Source organism: Rhododendron vialii, chromosome 5a (assembly GCF_030253575.1).
Source record: "Rhododendron vialii isolate Sample 1 chromosome 5a, ASM3025357v1".
NCBI lineage: Eukaryota > Viridiplantae > Streptophyta > Magnoliopsida > Ericales > Ericaceae > Rhododendron > Rhododendron vialii.
In genome coordinates, this window is record NC_080561.1 from 6,074,212 (window position 1) to 6,094,312 (window position 20,101).

Genomic DNA, 20,101 nt, shown 5'->3' on the forward strand with positions numbered 1-20,101 from the left:
CCAAACCATCGGTAACCACCACCTACAAATCCCAACTTCATGCACCCAAACCACGTGCGTACAACACACCACTCATCTTGATCTCCATTCATAACTTCTACCGTCACAAACCGTGCACACTCGCACCGTCTCTCTCTAGCCGGCACCCACCAAATCAACATAGAATAATTTTCATCCAATTATCTTGCTACTGAACCGAACTCTGAGTAGTGAAGCAATAAGATTAATTCGAAACTTACCACGATTGAAGACGAGTACAAGGGCGACCTCGAAACCTTTGACTGCGCTGCTCTTTCCTTCTCAACGTTCTCTTAAAAGTAACCCTAATCAAACTTATGAATATCGGTCTAAGTAAACCCTCTTATAAACTTCCCACTAACAACGTGGCACGCACCCTAAATTTTAGCTGATTAGTTAATTAGAATTTACGTATATAAAAAGGCAGAAATACGTTTTCTTATATACACGGCCATCCAACTAATACCAATTTATAGAAAATTACCTTCCAGTACCAGTATTTATCCAAAATTAATTACATACTACAAAGATTACAATCACGACAACAATACCCATAGCGCTCGCAAAATAATTATTTGGGACCCAACCATAACACACATATAATAAATGGCTACGTCGTTAATTAAATAAATAAAAATTCTAGGCCGTAACATCCTTCCCCCCTTGAAATAAATTTCGTCCTCGAAATTTCTACTAACCTCGCTCATTCATACAAATATGGGTCCTTCTTGCCATCTCCTGATCATTACGTTCTCATGTGGCTACTTCAAGCACATGATTGCACCACAGCACTTTAACCAATAGAATCATTTTATTGCGAAGAACCTTCTCTTTCGTATCAAGTATCTCAACAGGTTTCTCATGGTAGGTTAAATCATCTTGAACTTGTAGTGGCTCATTATCAATAACATGGGACGGACTATGCAAATCTCTCCTCAACATCGACACATGAAAAATATTATGAACTTTAGCCAAACATGGCGGTAATGCCAAATGATAGGCCACCTCAACTATCCTTTCCAAACCTCAAATAGCCCAATATAGTGAGGACTCAACTTTTCCTTTTTGCCAAACCGAATAATCTCTTTCTATGGGGATACGTTAAGAAATACAATATCTCTACTTACAAACTCCAAATCCCTCCAATGACTATTCGAAAAAAGTATCTCTTACAATATGACCAGAAATTTAACTAGCCCAATCTATTTAAAAAATTAATCAACCAACCATGTCAATCAAATTAAGACTACCAGAATTATAAAAGGATGTCAAAATAATACTAGTCACTAGCTTTCCATCATTTAAAAAATATTCATAGGGCCATCTAATACTCCAAATCCCTCCTACGATTATCTATAAAACTTTTCTATCTATTCCGAGTGGTTACAAACCTTTCCCAAATAGTTTTTTTTTTTTTTTGCATCCTCCACCAAGTCAAGTCCTAAAAGTCACCTTTCTCCAACCTCATACCAACGGATAGGGGATATACACTTCCGTCCACACAAAACCTCATATGGAACAACTCCCAATCTCGAATGATAACTGTTATTGTATGCAAATTCCATTAACGGCAATTGATCATCCCAATTTTCTTTTCACTCTAAAGTACATGGTCTCAATAAATCCTCCAAAGTCTGTATAGTCCTCCCACTGTGATCATTGTTAAGTAAAAATAATAATAAGCGAGTATCCATCGCTATCTGTAAGGCACCCAAAATTTTGATACAAATGGGGATCATGATCTGTCATAATTGATACTTGTGCACTACGGAGTCTAAAAATCTTTCTAACATACAACCGTGCCAAACAATCTGAATGTATATGTCACCTTGATAGCAACAAAATGCATTGACGTAGCGAGCCGATCAACTACAACCCCCAACTTGACATTCACGTAACCGTTCCAATTCCTGTACAACTCCATATCACTCACATCAAGATCAAACAAATGTAAGTAGTTATTTGGAACTCCGAAAAATTTATGTCTCCATAAGATTGATCATGTCGAATATCCAAGAACTCAAAAAATTCCAACCATCAATAGTTACTATCTCATTATGTCCAACATTACTACATCCAAGTGTATCTAATCTTATTCCAAGTGGACCACCCATACGTAAAATCCGGCATCAATAGAGCAATTCAAACAAAAGGATTATTCTAACCAATGTCATCATTTCTTCTAAAAATCCAAACTCTCATTGGTTCATCTCATAAGTCCCCCTCATTTCCTATCAACATACTTTTCAGTAGGCATTCGAAGCATAGCACAAACCACTAATAAAATGTTTGAAATAGACCATCATAGCCAATTCTACCATATTCTCCAAACTCCAAAATTAATATTCTAAACAATAGTGCATCCTCTTATCCTGTTGAACACCTAATAAAGCACCAATCAGACTCTACCAAATCACATACGGAAATCCAATTCTTAGTTTTTCCAAGACACTAACCACACTCAAGCTGAGTGTACTCATTAAACTCAAAATGACCAATCAATGAATATCCGTTGCAACAAACTTTTATGGCTATCACAGAAATTACTAACCCAAACAGACTAAATCTATAAACTGTCTGCATCATCAATCCCCAAAATCTTCTCTCCTTTTTTTTTTTACTAAAGTGATACGTCAAGGTTGAATATTCCATTTCTAGCCATCAAATTTTCCTTTCCCATCCAACTCCATAACAGACAAATTTTCAAAATACATAGTAGTCTTCATGACGTCTTACTACCATCCATAGCTACAAACCAACAAGAATACTTCTACACAAATCTCTCTGATATAATACTCCCACTTCACTTAAAAGGGACTAACTTAAACTAACAAATAAGATATTCTACCAACTAATCAATCATGGTTAGAATTAGCAGTCGAGGGAAGAATCAAAATAATCATTGCTCAAACCAAGTAAGCTAATCCCTAAGGATTGGTCATTAACAGCTACCTACTACAATCCATTCACATGCACACAAAAACTCACAAGTCTAATAATGAACTACTTAAACCTCTAAGCTTTGATTTATTACAGTACCACAAGTCATATGGCTCAACAGATCACCTCTTATTATGATTGGTTTACAAATTAGCTACACATCTTACACCGATACTCTCCAAACCGTATTGTTGAATCATGCTCAAATCAGTCTGCATTAGAGTCCAAATGACTTAACAAATCCATATTAAAATTTTAGGTAACAAGACGCCTCACAAATATCGTTGTCTATTCCACATATCCAAAAGAACATGCAATCTAATCTTCTCACCTCAACCAAAGTTTCAAGACGGTTAACAATAATATTGCTGAAGCATAAACAAAATTTTATTCCACAGAATCATCCAAAAATCTCACGGGTCATTATACTCATATCCGCAGCCTTTATCAATTACCCAAATTCAATGATGTCCTCAAAACTAATAATCGAACCAATTAGCCGCTAGTCTCACTTCCCAAATAACTTACAATACACATCATCGCCTAAAGATCCTAACATTCAACTTGCAACTTGAAGATCAACTCCATGTACTAACCCAAAATTTAACACCGCAGAATATTCCCTTGTCATTGCAAAACCAAGTCTCTAAATTATGCCCAAAAGTAAGAGTTTTAACGTTTCGTAGCAAATAAACTAAGAACCCCAAAACTACTAATGATCAAGTCAGTAACACTCCATATTTACTTCAAATGGCATGATAACAACTCTAATCACATATGTTTATCCACACAAATTTTCTCCTCCCTAAACTTCCCATAATTTCACACTAGTGATACCGTAATGCATTAAAATTTCAAAGCACCATTAGTGCACTCCATATTCTCATTGTCTAATCACCAAACATACTGTAACAATCCCTTTCCATAAACTCAGACCAACCCAAGCAGTCACATGTATAGCCAAAGCCCAATGCATGCCCAATACAAATCAAGCAATCATACCCTTGCCAAAGCCTATCTATTTACTGTCAAATTCTCGCAACCAAAAAAAATTAATACTATGGTTAGAAAAACCCACTTTCAACAGTCGACTACTCCCACTCTATACCCACTAGTCGTAAGGTTTTTTTTTTTTTTTTTTTTGAAACGACGAATCATAGAAATCCTAACCATCAACAAGTTCATAGGGTATTCACCTAATAACCATGAAGGAATTCATGGGGTAGTTCCTCAAACAAGCTTAATTATTGACCTCTCCTAATAGAACATAGCCAAATCTCTACTAGGATCTCAACCATAGGGACAAAGGACCGATCAAACAACAACAATTCAAGACTATCCGGGACGTACCGAGTACTACAAGTAAGAAACTCTTGGCACATCCTCACACAATTAAGCTAGCCCATCGTCAATACTAGATTGAAGCAATCCTCTAAGTTACATTTTTAAGACAATATTCTCCAAGTAACTGCCACCAATACTAATTCTTCATATTCACTAATATCATACTCCAACTACATTATGTCACCAAAGTACTTGTAAAATAAGAGCGACTATCCAATTAAACGAATAAAATCACATATGCCACATTCTCCACCAATACCCTATCCAAAGTCTATAGAAAAATAAAGTTCCCAGTGAAAGACTATTATCTCAATAATACTATGTGGGTACTGATACACATCAAATAACAGACACTCTCACAAATGGCAGTAGGACTCTGGGGACTCGGACCTCCACTAAATGAAAATGATACAAAATGAATGCAAATTTTTTTTTTTCAAACCTGGCTTTGATACCACAATTGTCACACCCCAAAATGAGAAGTGACCGGCCATGAACCACAAGACCAAAGCTCGTAGAACATGCAGCCTAAAAAGAAATTTTATAAAAACTTTCAAGCAAAGATCCACCAAACAGTCAACCATTTTTGTTTATTCAGAACATCCCAAGCCAATAAATTCCACAAAAAGAATGGGGTACAAACATCCCATGAACCAAATAAAATCCAGTGATCCAACAGTAATAAAAGAATCTAGATGTCTGACAAAATGTTTCAAATGCGGAAGCGATTAATAAAATAAAAATATGAAGAGACACCCTAAGGAGGTCAAACTTAAAGAAGTCCCCGAGATGCCGCCAGAGTCCTCCTAACTGCCCAACTTGCCTGAAAAAGAAGTTGGAATAAATCCGTCAGCTGACGAGCTCAATGAGTAGCAAAGCATGTATATTAAATACAGTTCCAAAACAGGGATCAAAATAATTTACCATGTCAACATAAATTTGGCATATGCGGTGAACAACAAAATAATCCATTAATCCAATTAACGATTCATCCGATAAGTCTTAACGGTGATCACCATACAACCTCCAACAACAATGGGGAACCACAACCAAAATCAATAGTACCAAGTGCCAATGAATAAATGTCTCATAATTGGATCCAATATCGAATCATAGAGTCACCACGAGTAGGCAGCCCGTGGAACTTTTCCCTAAGAACGATCCGGTCAATAACAACCGTTGAGCATTAGAGTCACTGGCCTAATCCGGTCTCTTCCCTAATGGCCAGAGTCACCCGCACACAGAGGATTAATTTCCCTGGACTTCAAAAATATGTTCCCATCAATATCCACAAAGTTCTCACCAAAAGATTATTTGAACAACAAATGGTTTCACCAATCCACATGCCAATTTCAAGAACCAAATAAAATAAATACATGTTCCCAATTTCAATCATTAATTTTCTAAAACAATAATTTAAGGGATACGAGAAAGTTCGCAAATACGTAACATGCTTAACCACTCACCTGGGTCCAAAGCAAATGCAATCGAACACCAAAAAGGAAGCTAACCTGAACAATAGAACAATACGAAATGACAAACTAATCAAAGCTTAGTACTGACTCGACAAACTAAGAATATCAGATCTATTAAATTCTTAATCCCCACCCAAATCCTAAATTACTATAATTAGCCACCAAATTGTTAAACCTTATTTTCAATTCCAAACCATCGGTAACCACCACCTACAAATCCCAACTTCATGCACCCAAACCACGTGTGTACAACACACCACTCATCCTGATCTCCATTCATAACTTCTACCGTCACAAACCGTGCACACTCGCACCGTCTCTCTCTAGCCGGCACCCACCAAATCAACATAGAATAATTTTCATCCAATTATCTTGCTACTGAACCGAACTCTGAGTAGTGAAGCAATAAGATTAATTCGAAACTTACCACGATTGAAGACGAGTACAAGGGCGACCTCGAAACCTTTGACTGCGCTGCTCTTTCCTTCTCAACGTTCTCTTAAAAGTAACCCTAATCAAACTTATGAATATCGGTCTAAGTAAACCCTCTTATAAACTTCCCACTAACAACGTGGCACGCACCCTAAATTTTAGCTGATTAGTTAATTAGAATTTACGTATATAAAAAGGCAGAAATACGTTTTCTTATATACACGGCCATCCAACTAATACCAATTTATAGAAAATTACCTTCCAGTACCAGTATTTATCCAAAATTAATTACATACTACAAAGATTACAATCACGACAACAATACCCATAGCGCTCGCAAAATAATTATTTGGGACCCAACCATAACACACATATAATAAATGGCTACGTCGTTAATTAAATAAATAAAAATTCTAGGCCGTAACAATATCTCCGTGAAAGCGTGTCGATCTAAATCGAAACCACGTTGTAGCCAGCTGATTGTTGTAGAGGATGAGATTCCTTGTCTCCTTTCAGCCTGGTATATAAGTGGAGCCTAATGAAGAGGAAAAGAAACACAACCCACCACAAGTAATTTGATTGCCAATTTCACATCCAAATCTAATTAACTGAAGAAAAAATGGCTTCATCTCCTTTGAGAACAAAATCCTTCTACCATGCTCGTTCTGTCAGCTTGCCTTCTAGACTTAACCCGGTCATTCCTCATGTCGATGAGCATTTGAGGCTAAGTGGCCTTGAAAACATGTATGATCGTTTGGATGATTTGCTTCTATTGCCACACACTCAGCAATCTTTTGCTCAACAGCGCCATGAGAAATGGGTTGAAGTGATGCTGGAAAAGTATCTAAGGCTATTGGATATGTGTGCTACCACTAAAGATGTTTCCTCACAAACAAAGCAAGATTTACAAGGCCTTCTTTTAATCCTACGCAGAAGGAGGGTGGCGGATGACTTTTCTGGGTACTTAAATTCAAGAAAGAAGGCAAAGAAGGTGATCCAAAAATCTCTAAAAGATTTGAAGAGTATCAAAACCAAGCACACCATCGTAGGTCTTGGCAAAAGCCAGGAACTTTTGGATTCACTAAATGAGGTTGAAGCAGCCACTATTGGGTTGTTGGAGTCATTCTTGTCCTATATTTCAGGAACAAAGGCAGATTCAAGATTGAGTGCATTTTCTTTGGCTTCCAAACTCGTGCACCGAAAGAGCGTTGCATCTGAAGATGAAGAAACAAAGAGTAACGTGTTTGAAAATTTTGATGCTGCATTACGCTCGCTCAACAATCATAAGATGAGCAAATCTGATAATGTTGTACACTTCGAGAATCTGCAACACCAGTTGGGGAAGATGGAGTCAAGCATTCAAGATATCGAAGAAGGACTTGAGTTTTTGTTCAGACGGTTAATCAAAATGAGAGTTATCCTCCTCAACATTCTCAACCATTAGCTAGCAAAAAAGATAAAAACCATGGTTCAATGTTTTGGCATCCAAAACGTTGCCAGAGAGTTTTGATTAGCTGTTCATACTTAAATATGAGGCTTACACTTTTTAATTTGTCCTTCAATCATAAACCAATATACTTGAGACAATTCAGTGTACAACTTTAGTTCGCTCCTTTTACATCGATCTTTCAAACATAGTTACCAGATTAAAGTTGCGAATGGTAAACGGATAATTTAATGTAGGGAAAAGTAAGATTGTATGTTTCAACTCCCACGTTACGGTTTCACCAAATTGGAACACATACATGTATGTCATAGTTTAATCAAGGCACTTCTAGGAATTCATGCCTATTAAATCACAGAAAAGCTGGCACTAAAGTAAAACTATTTAAAATCTCCCAGAAACTATTGAAGTTCAGGAAAATAAATCTCAAACGCTCTCTTCAACCACTTTTATAAGCTATATAAAAACATTTGGTATCCCACCAAGTAGGTCCTTAAATGGTAGTGTATGCCAAAAACGCAATGCATCGAATGCACAAGTGGTATTGATTCTGGCTCTCTCCTCTGCTATATAAAATGCGAGCACCATCTACTCTCTTCTGCTTTTCCTTTCATCAATATTCATCCGTGCCCGTGCACACGATCCGAGCATCATTTTTGTTTTTATGTACACTAAATTTTTCTTTGCCTGCACACTTTTCATTGGTTTTAAACAATCTGAGATTCTGAATTGTCCATGCGAGTCTCTTAGTTTTTTATAAAATCATTGCCTTGAGAAAACTAGAATCTTTCCAGCTTTACATGATCATGTAATCATGGTTCCTCGTGGGGGGGGGTCAGATCCCCTCTATCCCGAAAACTCATGTGCCTCTATGCCAAGGGGTTCTTCGGCCGCTGGATTGTGGGAATTTTTTTTATGTTTTAAATCCCATGGCCAGAAAACCCCTTGGCACAGAGGCACAGGGGTTTTCGGCACAGAGGATCCTGCCTCCCTCGTGTGGCGCATAACTTATTCAAATGTCTCATAAATCATCTTTGTGGCTCAACAAAAGAACATAATGCACTTGCAATAACTGGTGGGAGCTAGCAAAAAAATTGTTACTGTCACCACATGGAATGAAACAAGTAAGGATCTAGAAATAAAAAACCAATGCCAATGAAAAGGCAGAATGGATTAGATTGGGAAGTAATATCACTTGTGGACTTCCTAATACAAGACCCAATAACAGTTAAAAAAATTTAGAGAAAAATTCCAATTCCAAGAAAATCGTACCGTGTATCATTTGTGACTTAATCGGCTTGGTTTACGCTAGATATGCATACGACCTTGGATTTTATCCTTGAAAGTGGTTGACTTGTTTTGACCCGAGAATTTCAACTACACTATTTTTTACTTTAAACAAGGTAATCGTTAAAATATGGACGATTATGCCCTCATTATTTACTAATTTCTTTCTGAAATATTTTCATTTTACCATATTCAACTTTAACCTGATAAGTAACTAACTAGCTTGAATGACTAGGCATGTTACTATTTTTCATTCATTTCCAAGTGCTATGGAATATGTAGAAATGTAGAAGGAGAGAACTAAAGTTGTGCACAGAATTGTCTCAAGTATATTGGTTTATAACACAAGGACAAAATAAAAAGTGTATGTCTCATGTACAAAGTATTAACAGCTAATCAACAATCGTTGGCAACATTTCAGATGCCAAAATATTGAACTACAGTTTTTATCCTTTTTGCTAGCTAATGGTTGAGAATGTTGAGGAGAATAACTCTTGTTTCAATTAACCGTCTAAACAAACACTCAAGTCCTTCTTCAATATCTTGGATGCATGACTCCATCTTCTCCATCTGGTCTTTCGCCATAATTAGATCATGTGGCCAGGGGTAATTATTTGCGGCCAAGAGGCATGTAAAACACAAGAGAACTATGAATAGTGATCACGCTTTCGATACGTTGCGGCTAGGTGTAATTCGTGGCGGCCAAAAGTAAATATATGCGGCCAGGTGTAATTTCTGGCAGCTAAGAGTAATTATATGCGGCCAGCTGTAATTCGTGGCGGCCAACGGTAATTTTATGCGGCTAGGTGTAAATCGTGGCGGCCAAGAGTAATTATATACGGCCAGGTGTAATTCGTTGTGACCAAGAGTATATATGCGCCCAGGTGTACTTCGTTTTAGAGAAGAGTAATTATATGTGGCCAAGTATAATTTGTGGCGGCCAAGAGTAAATTCATGCGGCTATGTGTAATTCGTTGCGGCCAAGAGACATGTAAAACACAAGAGAATCGTGAATACTAATCATGCAGTCCAAAAATGTGCTATCTGTTTTATTGGGACAGACTAATTCGTATTAATTGGACTGTGACGTATTTGTTATTACTGTCATTAAATTTGCATATGTTGGTAGATAAGGAAATCGTTGATGTGTGAAAGACCAATCCGAAAAAGAAATGTCATGGTGGTGTCTGACAAGGCAAAGTTTAGACTGCAGAATATGGAAGTACTGATTATATCAAACTTTTGTGTGGATAGACATAAGCTTGATTTCTGTCGCCTCTAAGCTCGACGGTCTCAGTGAAAAATGTCCTCAAGTGGCTCTTAGGGCTCCCTTTGTTTGCTCTTTGCTTTACTAAATATGGGAGGTAAGTAGCTAGGAAAACTGCCGGGGGGCAGTAAACAGAATCAAAAATTGACGTTTAGCACCCGGTTGTGGTTATTTGTTGTTCCCACCAAGATAATATGCGAGACATTTGAGTACGATATTAAACACGAGGAGCCTGATTGCAGGGTTATGCAAGGGTGTCAAGATTCCAACTGTCTCAAGTCAGTGATTTAATGAATAACTACGAGGTGCGTGCAAGTTTAGAATCTGATGTGGTTTAGAAATAAGCAAAAATGTGCTGGCAGGCTTTCTGTTTAGGAACACTCAGATTTGGTTTGTATAGTACTTACTAGCTATCGTGGTTGTATTATTTGGAAATCTCAGCTTCTAACTAATGCTAATAGACTAGGAAACTAATTCTTTCCTCAAGTCTACTTCTGTCCTTGTTATTCACATGTTGCCTCGATAACATGAAGAAAACATAAAAGATTCTCAGATCATGTGCACGGTTGAATATTGGGAAGAACAGCTGGAGTAGACGTTGTGCTGACATTTCCATGCCAGAAGAGACAGCCGGGAATCAACTCCACTCGTGCATCGTATTTTCTATGGACCACATTTTACTATACTACTATGTTGCAGAATCATTTTGGGGTCAATTTAGTGGGAGACATTGAGAAATCATTTCCGTGAAAGCGTGTAGATCCAAATCGAAACCATGTTATAGCCACCTGGTTGTTGGAGAGGATGAGATTCCTTGTCTCCTTTCAGCCTGGTATATATGTGGAGCCTGATAAAGAGGAAAGGAAACACAACCCACCACAAGTAACTTGACATTGAAAATTTCCCATCCAGTTCTAAGTGTCCTTATTCCCAATTGCAAAGAAAAATGGCTTCATCTCCTTTGAGATCAAAATCCTTCTACCATGCTCGTTCTGTTAGCTTGCCTTCTACACTTCTCCCTGTCAATGAGCATTTGAGACTAAGCGGTCTTGAAAACATGTATGATCGTTTGGACGATTTGCTTCTATTGCCACACACTCAACAATCTTTTGCTCAACAACACCATGAGAAATGGGTTGAAGTTGTGATTGAAAAGTATCTAAGGCTATTGGACGCATGTGCTACAGCTAAAGATGTATTCTCACAAACAAAGCAAGATTTGCAAGGCCTTCTTTCAATCTTACGCAGAAGAAGGGAGGCGGATGACTTTTCCGGTTACTTAATTTCTAGAAAGAAGGCAAAGAAGGTGATCCAAAGGTCCCTAAAGGATTTGAAGAATATCAAAACCAATCATGCCGTTGTAGCTCCTGGAAAAAGCCAAGAACTTTTGGATTTGCTAAATGAGGTTGAAGCAGCCACTATTGGGGTGTTCGAGTCATTGTTGTCCTATGTTTCAGGGACAAAGGCAGAGTCAAGATTTTCTTTGGTTTCCAAACTCATGCAGAGAAAGAGCGTTGCATCCAATGATGAAGAAACAAAGAGTAACTTGTTTGAGAAATTTGATGCTGCATTGCACTCGCTCAACAATCTTAAGATGAGCAAATTTGATAACACAATGCATGTTGAGAATGTGCAACACCAGTTTAGTAAAATGGAGTCAAGCATTCAAGATATCGAAGAAGGACTTGACTGTTTATTCAGACGGTTAATCAAAACGAGAGTTATCCTCCTCAACATTCTCAACCACTAGCTAGCAAAAACGATAAAAACCATAGTTCAATATTTTGGCATCCACAATGTTGCCAAAGATTTTTGATTAGCTGTTCATACTTGTATATGAGGCTTACCCTTTTTATTTCGTCCCTCGATCGTTAATGAATATACTTGAGACAATTCTTTTTACAACTTTAGTTCTCTCCTTTTACATCTTTACTCTTGGTCGCAAGGAATTACACCTTGCCACAAAGTATTGAAAGTGTGATTACTATTCACAATTCTCTTGTGTTTTGCATGACTCTTGGCCACAAAGAATTACACTTGGCCATATATAATTACTCTTGGCCGCTATGAATTATAGCTGGCAGCAAAATACTGAAAGCGTGATTAGTATTCACGATTATCTTTTGTTTTACATGCCTCTTGGCCGCAAAGAATTACATCTGGCCGCATAAATTTACTCTTGGCCGCCATGAGTTACGCCTAGCCACATATAATTACTCTCTGTCACCACGAATTACACCTGGTTGCATATAATTACTCATGGCGCAACGAATTACACCTGGCTACATATAATTACTCTTAGCTGCCACAAAGTACACCTGGCCGCATATAATTACTCTTGGCCGCAACGAATTACATCTGGCCACATAGATTTACTCTTGGCCGCCACGAATTACACCTGGCCATATATAATTACTCTTGGCCGCAATGAATTACATCTGGCCACATATATTTACTCTCGGCCGCCACGAATTACACCTGGCTGCATATAATTACTCTTGGCCATTACACACACTCAACAATCATAAGATGAGCAAATCTAATAATGCAGTACACATGCTCAACAATCATAAGATGAGCAAATCATAGATTACCATCTCAATAGATAATTTCTTACTCTCTTTTTTTCTTATGTTTGGTTTCAGTATATATCTGAGTTGGGTGTACATAGAATTCTAAAACGCACCAATAATTTGAATTATAAATTTGGAATTATATATGTTCATCTTTTTAAAAAGCATATGTACTCCCAAGTAGCATTATTTTGAACGAAAAATAGAAGGAAGATTAATCGTCCATGTTGCCATATGATGGAGAGTCAGTTCAAAATACCTTACGGCCCACCTTTGGGAAATTTTCGTTTTCATGTTCTTAATGTGCTGGCAGGCTCTCTGTTTGGGAACACTCAGATTTGGTTTGTATAATACTTACTAGCTAATAGCTATCCTCTTTGTATTATTTGTATATCTCAGCTTCTAACTAATGCTAATAGAGTAGCAAAATAATTCTTTCCTCAAGTCTTCATCTGTCCTTGTTATTCACATGTTGCCTCGATAACATGAAGAAAACATAAAAGATTCTCAGATCATGTGCAAGGTTGAGTTGAATATTGGGATGGACAGCTAGAGTACACGTTGTGCTGAAATTTTCATGCCAGAAGAGACAGCCGGGAATCAACTCCACTCGTGCATCGCATTTTCTATGAACCACGTTTTACTATACTACTATATATGTTGCATAATCATTTTGGGGTCAATTTGGTGGGTGACATTGAGAAATCATTTCCATGAATGCGTGTAGATCCAAATCGAAACCATGTTACAGCCAGCTGGTTGTTGGAGAGGATGAGATTCCTTGTCTCCTTTCAGCCTGGTATATATGTGGAGCCTGATGAAGAGGAAAGGAAACACAACCCACCACAAGAAACTTGACATTGAAAATTTCCCATCCAGTTCTAATTGTCCTTATTCCCAATTACAAAGAAAAATGGCTTCATCTCCTTTGAGATCAAAATCCTTCTACCATGCTCGTTCTGTCAGCCTGCCTTCTACACTTCACCCTGTCATTCCTCACTTCGATGAGCATTTGGGGCTAAGTGGCCTTGAAAACATGTATGATCGTTTGGACGATTTGCTTCTATTGCCACACACTCAACAATCTTTTGCTCAACAACGTCATGAGAAATGGGTTGAAGTTGTGCTGGAAAAGTATCTAGGGCTGTTGGATGTGTGTGCTACCATTAAAGATGTATCCTCACAAACAAAGCAAGATTTACAAGGCCTTCTTTCAATCCTACGCAGAAGAAGGGAGGCGAATGACTTTTCAGAGTTCTTAAATTCAAAAAAGAAGGCAAAGAAGGTGATCCAAAAGTCCTTAAAGGATTTGAAGAGTATCAAAACCAAGCACACCGTCGTAGTTGTTGGCAAAAGCCGGGAAATTTTGGACTCGCTGAATGAGGTTGAAGCAGCCACTATTGGGGTGTTCGAGACATTGTTGTCCTATATTTCACGGACAAAGGCAGAGTCAAGATTTTCTTCGGTTTCCAAACTCATGCCCCGAAAGAGTGTTGCATCCAAAGATGAAGAAACAAAGAGTAACGTGTTCGACAAATTTGATGCTGCATTGCACTCGCTCAACAATCTTAAGATGAGCAAATTTGATAATACAATGCATGTTGAGAAAGTGCAACACCAGTTGGGGATGATGGAGTCAAGCATTCAAGATATCGAAGAAGGACTTGACTGTTTATTCAGACGGTTAATCAAAACGAGAGTTATCCTCCTCAACATTCTCAACCACTAGCTAGAAAAAACGATAAAAACCGGAGTGCAATATTTTCGGCATCTACAATGTTGCCCAAGATTTTTGATTAGCTGTTCATAATTGTATTTGAGGCTTACTCTTTTTATTTTGTCCTTCGATCACAAATGAATATACTTGAGACAATTCGTTTTACAAATTTAGTTCTCATATGGAATAAAATAATGGCTATGAGTGGTCATTAAAACTAGACAGTCGATGCTTCCAAACAATTGAGATTTTTCCGAAACAATTTGTCCTTCAACCCGTAGAGGGTAAAGTCGTCCAATATGTTTTATGGATAAATAATTTTGGAGCCAAACTAAATTGAATTGAAAGTAAGTTAGACAAGCTTTTCAACCGTTCAAACAACATGCAAATCGGAGTTTGGGAGTGTCCGTGGCATGACCGCAATGTTTGGTCGGTTTTGAAATTTCAACAATGCGTGCACCTGGGGCGCAAGGATTTCCACTTGAGTGCATTAACACTCAGCAATTGGTCAAACTTTGCGGGTTCGCTCTGAACACTCCCGAACTCCGATTTTTGCAAGGTTTGAACCATTAAAAAGCTTGTTGAGTGTACTTTTTAACCCAAATAGTTTGGATTTAAAATTATTTATAAATTAAAATATGATAAATTTACTCTCTGTGAGTTGAAATATAAATCATTCCGATAAAACGCTGCCATCTCCTTCATTTTAAATCGGATAAAGACCTATAATATATCGGTAAAGAGGACTTTTTGTCACACCCCAAAATGGTAAGTGACCGGCCGTGAACCATGAGACTAATCCATGGAACACGCAGCCTAAAAAGAAAATAAATTAAATGCCAAAACTTTGAATCACTAAGTAAATTTTATTCAAAACAGTATCAGCCAAAAAGATTCAGACAACAGCATGGGGCACAAACATCCCACGAACCAAATAATACCAAGTGATCCACCAATAATAAAAAGAATTCAATAACCGACAAATGTTTTAAATGCGGAAGCGATTATTAAAATAAAAGGATGAGACACCCTAAGGAGGTCAACAAAAGAAAATCCCCAGTATGCCACCAGAGTCCTTTTCTAACTCCCCAACTTGCCTGAAAAAGAAGTTGGAATAAATCCGTCAGCTGACGAGCTCAGTAAATATCAAAGCATGTAGATTAGAATAAAGTTCTAAAACAGGGATCAAAATAATTTACCATGTCAATATAAATTTGGCATACAGGTGAACAACAAAATAATCAATTAATCCAATTAACGATTCATCTGAAATAAGTCTCAATGGTGATCACAATACAACCTCCAACAACAATGGGGAACCACAACCAAAATCAATAGTACCAAGTGCCAATGAATAAATATCTCATAATTGGATCCAATATCAAATCTTAGAGTCACCACGAGTAGGCAACCCGTGGAACTTTTCCCAAAGAACGATCCGGTCAATAACAACCGTTAAGCATTAGGGTCACCGGCCTAATCCGATTTCTTCCCTAATGGCCAGAGTCACCCGCACACAGAGGATTAATTTCCCTGGACTTCCAAAATATGTTCCCATCGATATCCACAAAGTTCTCACCAAAAGATTATTCGAACAACAAATGGTTTCACCGATACCGCAAGCCAATTTAATATAATCAAATATAAACAAATATGTGTTTCCAATTTTTAATAGTACATTTTCCAAAATAACAATTTAAGGGACGCAGGGATGTTCGAAAGTACGTAACATGCTTAACCACTCACCTGAGCCCAAAAAATAATGCGACTCGAACCACGCAAAACGACCCTAACCTGAACAAGGCATCATATAGTAATATTATCACCAATTGGGTCAACATATCAATAGCAATGAAAGACCACTTGAGAGATTATTTAACTAACCTAGTCTAATTACCCAAATCACTAGACAATTAACAACCCAAAACCCTAATTTACTATGCCTACAATAGCCACCAAAATCCATCCACGGAAACTCCATGGGTTTCTTTGTTTTCCAAGAACAATACCATGACACCACCTGTTACCCCTTTAAAATACTCCACTTTGTTCACCATTAAATCATGTCTAAAGAACATGTACTCATATCAGTCCAAAACCAATATTTATTCCGAAATCAATATTGCAATTGGTATCAAAATTAGTAAACTAAGAACTCTCCCCAATACTTAGAACAACTTCAAAATCCCCACGCACAACACTAGATTGCCACGCGCCACCACAAAGCCACGTAGAGTACTCTCCAACCCAAATTTTCCATGACCGTGCCAACCAACGGAAAAGAAAGAAACAAATTAAGACTTTAGCAATTACCTCTGAAGATCTCCTTAGATTCAACTATGCGGCTCTTTCTTTTCTTTTCTTTTTCCTCCGAAAGTTAACTCCAATGTAGAACCCTACTCAGCGTATAACATATAGCTTTAAGTGATACTCTTAAAACCACCCACTACTCACGCTGCACCCTAAATTATAGCTAACTAATTAATTAGAGTTTAGGTAAGTAACTAGCAAAAATACATCTACTAATAATCAGATCCAACCTAATAAGAACTAACAGAATTACCATCAAGTACCACTATTTTACCCAAAATTAATCTCATACTCCAAAGATTACAATCATGACAACAATACCCATAGCGCTCGCAAAATAATTATTTGGAACCCAACCATAACACACATATAATGAATGGCTACGTCGTTAATTAAATAAATAAAAAAAAGTTAGGCCGTAACACTTTTAAAGTTCTAAAAGATGGAGGTTTGGTAGTCATTGTGGTCAAGTGACATTTTTGGTGAAATAAACATTGAAATTTGGCTTCATAAATGTATAAGCCTTGTATGTCTTAGGAAACTTCCGATGATTATACAGATTTTGTGCGCTTTGATGAAGTCTGGAATGCCTTATGAACTCTCTCAAAATCTTTAAAAAAGGAATAAATACCGTAGAATTGGGAATGCGAGTACTGAATGGAATTCAGAATGAGTGGAAGGGAACGAAAACGTGTTTTAGCCTTAGTGGCTCCGACGATCTTAGAATTGGTTTACTTTCGAATAACTTTTCGGAAATCAAAATCTAATTATTTTTATGGTTTGATCCTACCATCTTTTAGTACTTTGAATACCCTGTTTATCGATATAAAATAGGTTTCTATCCGGTTTAACGTTAGTTTGATTCAAGGATTTTCCGAAACAATTTGTTCTTCAACCCATTGAGGATAAAGTTGCCTATAATATTTTGATGTATAAATAATTTTGAAGCCTAACTAGATTGGTTAGAAAGTAGGCTAGACAAGCTTTTCACGGTTCAAACCACATGCAAATCGGAATTTGAGAGTATCGGTGGCAAGACCACGAAGATTGTTGAAATTTTAACAATGCGCCCAGGGCACGATGCAACGCGACTGGGGCGCCTGAGGCGCATTAGCACTCATCAATTGGTTAAACTTTGCCGGTTCGCTCCAGGCACTCCCAAGTTCCGATTTTCGCAAGGTTTGAACTATTAAAAAGCATGTTGAGTGTACTTTCTAACTCAAGTAGTTTGGAGTTAAAATTATTCATACATGAAAGGTTATGACAAATTTACTCTCAGTGAGTTGAAATATAAATCATTCCGGCAAAACGCTCGCATCTGCTTCATTTTAAATTGGATAAAGACCAATAATATATCGATAAAGAGGATTTTTAAAGTTATAAAAGATACTCCCTCCGTCCCTAAATAAGTGTTCGGCGCGCAAAACTAGGCCCTCAAAAAGATGCATTTGTTTCGTTAAAAAAATTAATTTTTTTTCACAATTTAATAGATAGCAATGAGTTCTATTAGATTGTGAAAAAAAATTAAATTTTTTAATAAAAAATATGCATATTTTGTAAAACCTAATTTTGCGCGCCAGACACTTATTTGGGGACGAAGGGAGTAGTTAATTCCAACCATAAAAATAATAAAGTTTAGTTTATGAAAAAGGATAGCAATTAGACCGCTATAAAAATTATCTGAGCACAACTACCCCTCCACTGCCAACATTGTCACCGTAACACTACCTCTTACACCACCATCTAGTCCATCATCACTTCTGGTAGCATTAAAATAATTTTACTTGAGACAATTGGAATCTTCCCAGCTGTTGCATGAATTAACATGCATGAACTCCCAGAAGGGCTGATTAAACTACAACATACACGAGTTCCCATTTAGTTATTTTAATCTTTACTAGTCTCTTTCTTAAATATTTTCATTTTTCAACATGTACAATGTTTCATTTACAACTACGCTCCTAAAAATCATAATTTCTGTTCGAAGATTTTCTTGGCTAATGGTTGAGAATGTTGAGGGAAACTCTAGTTTTGATCAACCACCTAAACAAGGATTCTAGTCCTTCTTCCAGATCTTCAATGCTAGAACAATTTTCCACAACTAATTTTGAACTTCGTCCATGTGTATTAGACCATCAGTCTTGCTTGTCTTGTGACTGTTGAGGGAGTGCAATGCGGCATCAAATTTCTCAAAATCATTGGTTTTTGTTTCTTACTCTTCGGGTGCAAGGCTCTTCCAGTTCCTAAGTTTGGAAACCAAGGAAAATCCACTAACCCTTGATACTACCTTTGCCCCTGCAAGAATTTTGATGTAAATGCACCCAAACTAACAAGGAAAAAGAGGTTTGATGTATAAGCAAGAATTTTGCTCAAAGTATATCGATTTATATGTGGAGGCAAAACTACAGGTATAATGTTTCATTTACAACTACAATACTAAAAATCAAAATTTCTGCTCCAAGATTTTCTTGGCTAGTGGTTGAGAATGTTGAGGAGGGAAACTCTAGTTTTGATCAACCGCCTAAACAAGGATTCTAGTCCTTCTTCCAGATCTTCAATGCTAGACCACATCTTCCACAACTGATTTTTAACTTCATCCAGATCAGTCTTGCTTGTCTTGGGACTGTTGAGGGAGTGCAATGCCGCATCAAATTTCTCAAAAGCATCTGTTTTTGTTTCTTCCTCTTCGGGTGCAATGCTCTTCCGGTTCATAAGTTGGGAAACCAAGGAAAATCCACTCACCCTTGATTCCACCTTTGCCCCTGCAATATAGGACAATGAAGACTCGAACACCCCAATCATGGCTGCTTCAACCTCATTTAACAAGCTAGAAATCTCAAATATCTCATGGGTTTTTTCAAAAGCTGTTGTGGTACTCTTGCTTTTGATACTCTTCAAATCTTTTAGAGACTTTTGGATCGCCTTCTTTGCCTTTTTTCTGGATGTTAAGTACCCTGCGAAGTCATTTGTATCCCTTCTTCTCCTCAAGATGGAAAGAAGGTTTTGTACATCTTGCTTTGTTTGGGTGGACACATCTTTTGCTGCGGCACAAATATCCAAGAGCCTGATATACTTTTCCAGAACCTCTTCAACCAATAACTGGTGTCGCTGTTGGGCAAAGGCTTGTTGAGTGCTTGGTAATAGAAGCATATTGTCCAAACGCTCAAACAATATTCGCAGTCCGTTAAGCCTCGAATTCTCACCAACATGAGGAATGAGTGGGTGAAGTCTAGAGGGCAAGCTGGCAGAACGAGTGTGGCAGTTGGATTTGGATCTCAAAGGAGAAGAATCCAT

At 37.5% G+C, this 20,101-nt stretch overlaps 4 protein-coding genes across 4 annotated transcripts; 3 read left to right on the plus strand and 1 right to left on the minus strand.

Annotated features, from left to right (window-relative positions):
• Nucleotides 1–6,828: 6,828 nt before the first annotated feature.
• LOC131327484 (uncharacterized) lies at nt 6,829–7,653 on the plus strand. The gene has a single exon (XM_058360648.1). The coding sequence runs from the start codon at nt 6,829–6,831 to the stop codon at nt 7,651–7,653; it is 825 nt and encodes a 274-aa protein (XP_058216631.1).
• Nucleotides 7,654–11,153: 3,500 nt separating this feature from the next.
• LOC131327485 (uncharacterized) lies at nt 11,154–13,638 on the plus strand. The gene is made up of 2 exons (XM_058360649.1): nt 11,154–11,898; nt 13,508–13,638. Exons 1-2 carry the CDS (start codon nt 11,154–11,156, stop codon nt 13,636–13,638), a joined length of 876 nt encoding a protein of 291 aa, XP_058216632.1.
• Nucleotides 13,639–13,693: 55 nt separating this feature from the next.
• Nucleotides 13,694–14,509, plus strand: LOC131327486 (uncharacterized). The gene has a single exon (XM_058360650.1). It carries the CDS (start codon nt 13,694–13,696, stop codon nt 14,507–14,509), a length of 816 nt encoding a protein of 271 aa, XP_058216633.1.
• A 4,661-nt stretch (nt 14,510–19,170) lies between these two features.
• LOC131327487 (uncharacterized) lies at nt 19,171–20,101 on the minus strand. Its single transcript, XM_058360651.1, has one exon. The coding sequence runs from the start codon at nt 20,099–20,101 to the stop codon at nt 19,280–19,282; it is 822 nt and encodes a 273-aa protein (XP_058216634.1). The 3' UTR covers nt 19,171–19,279.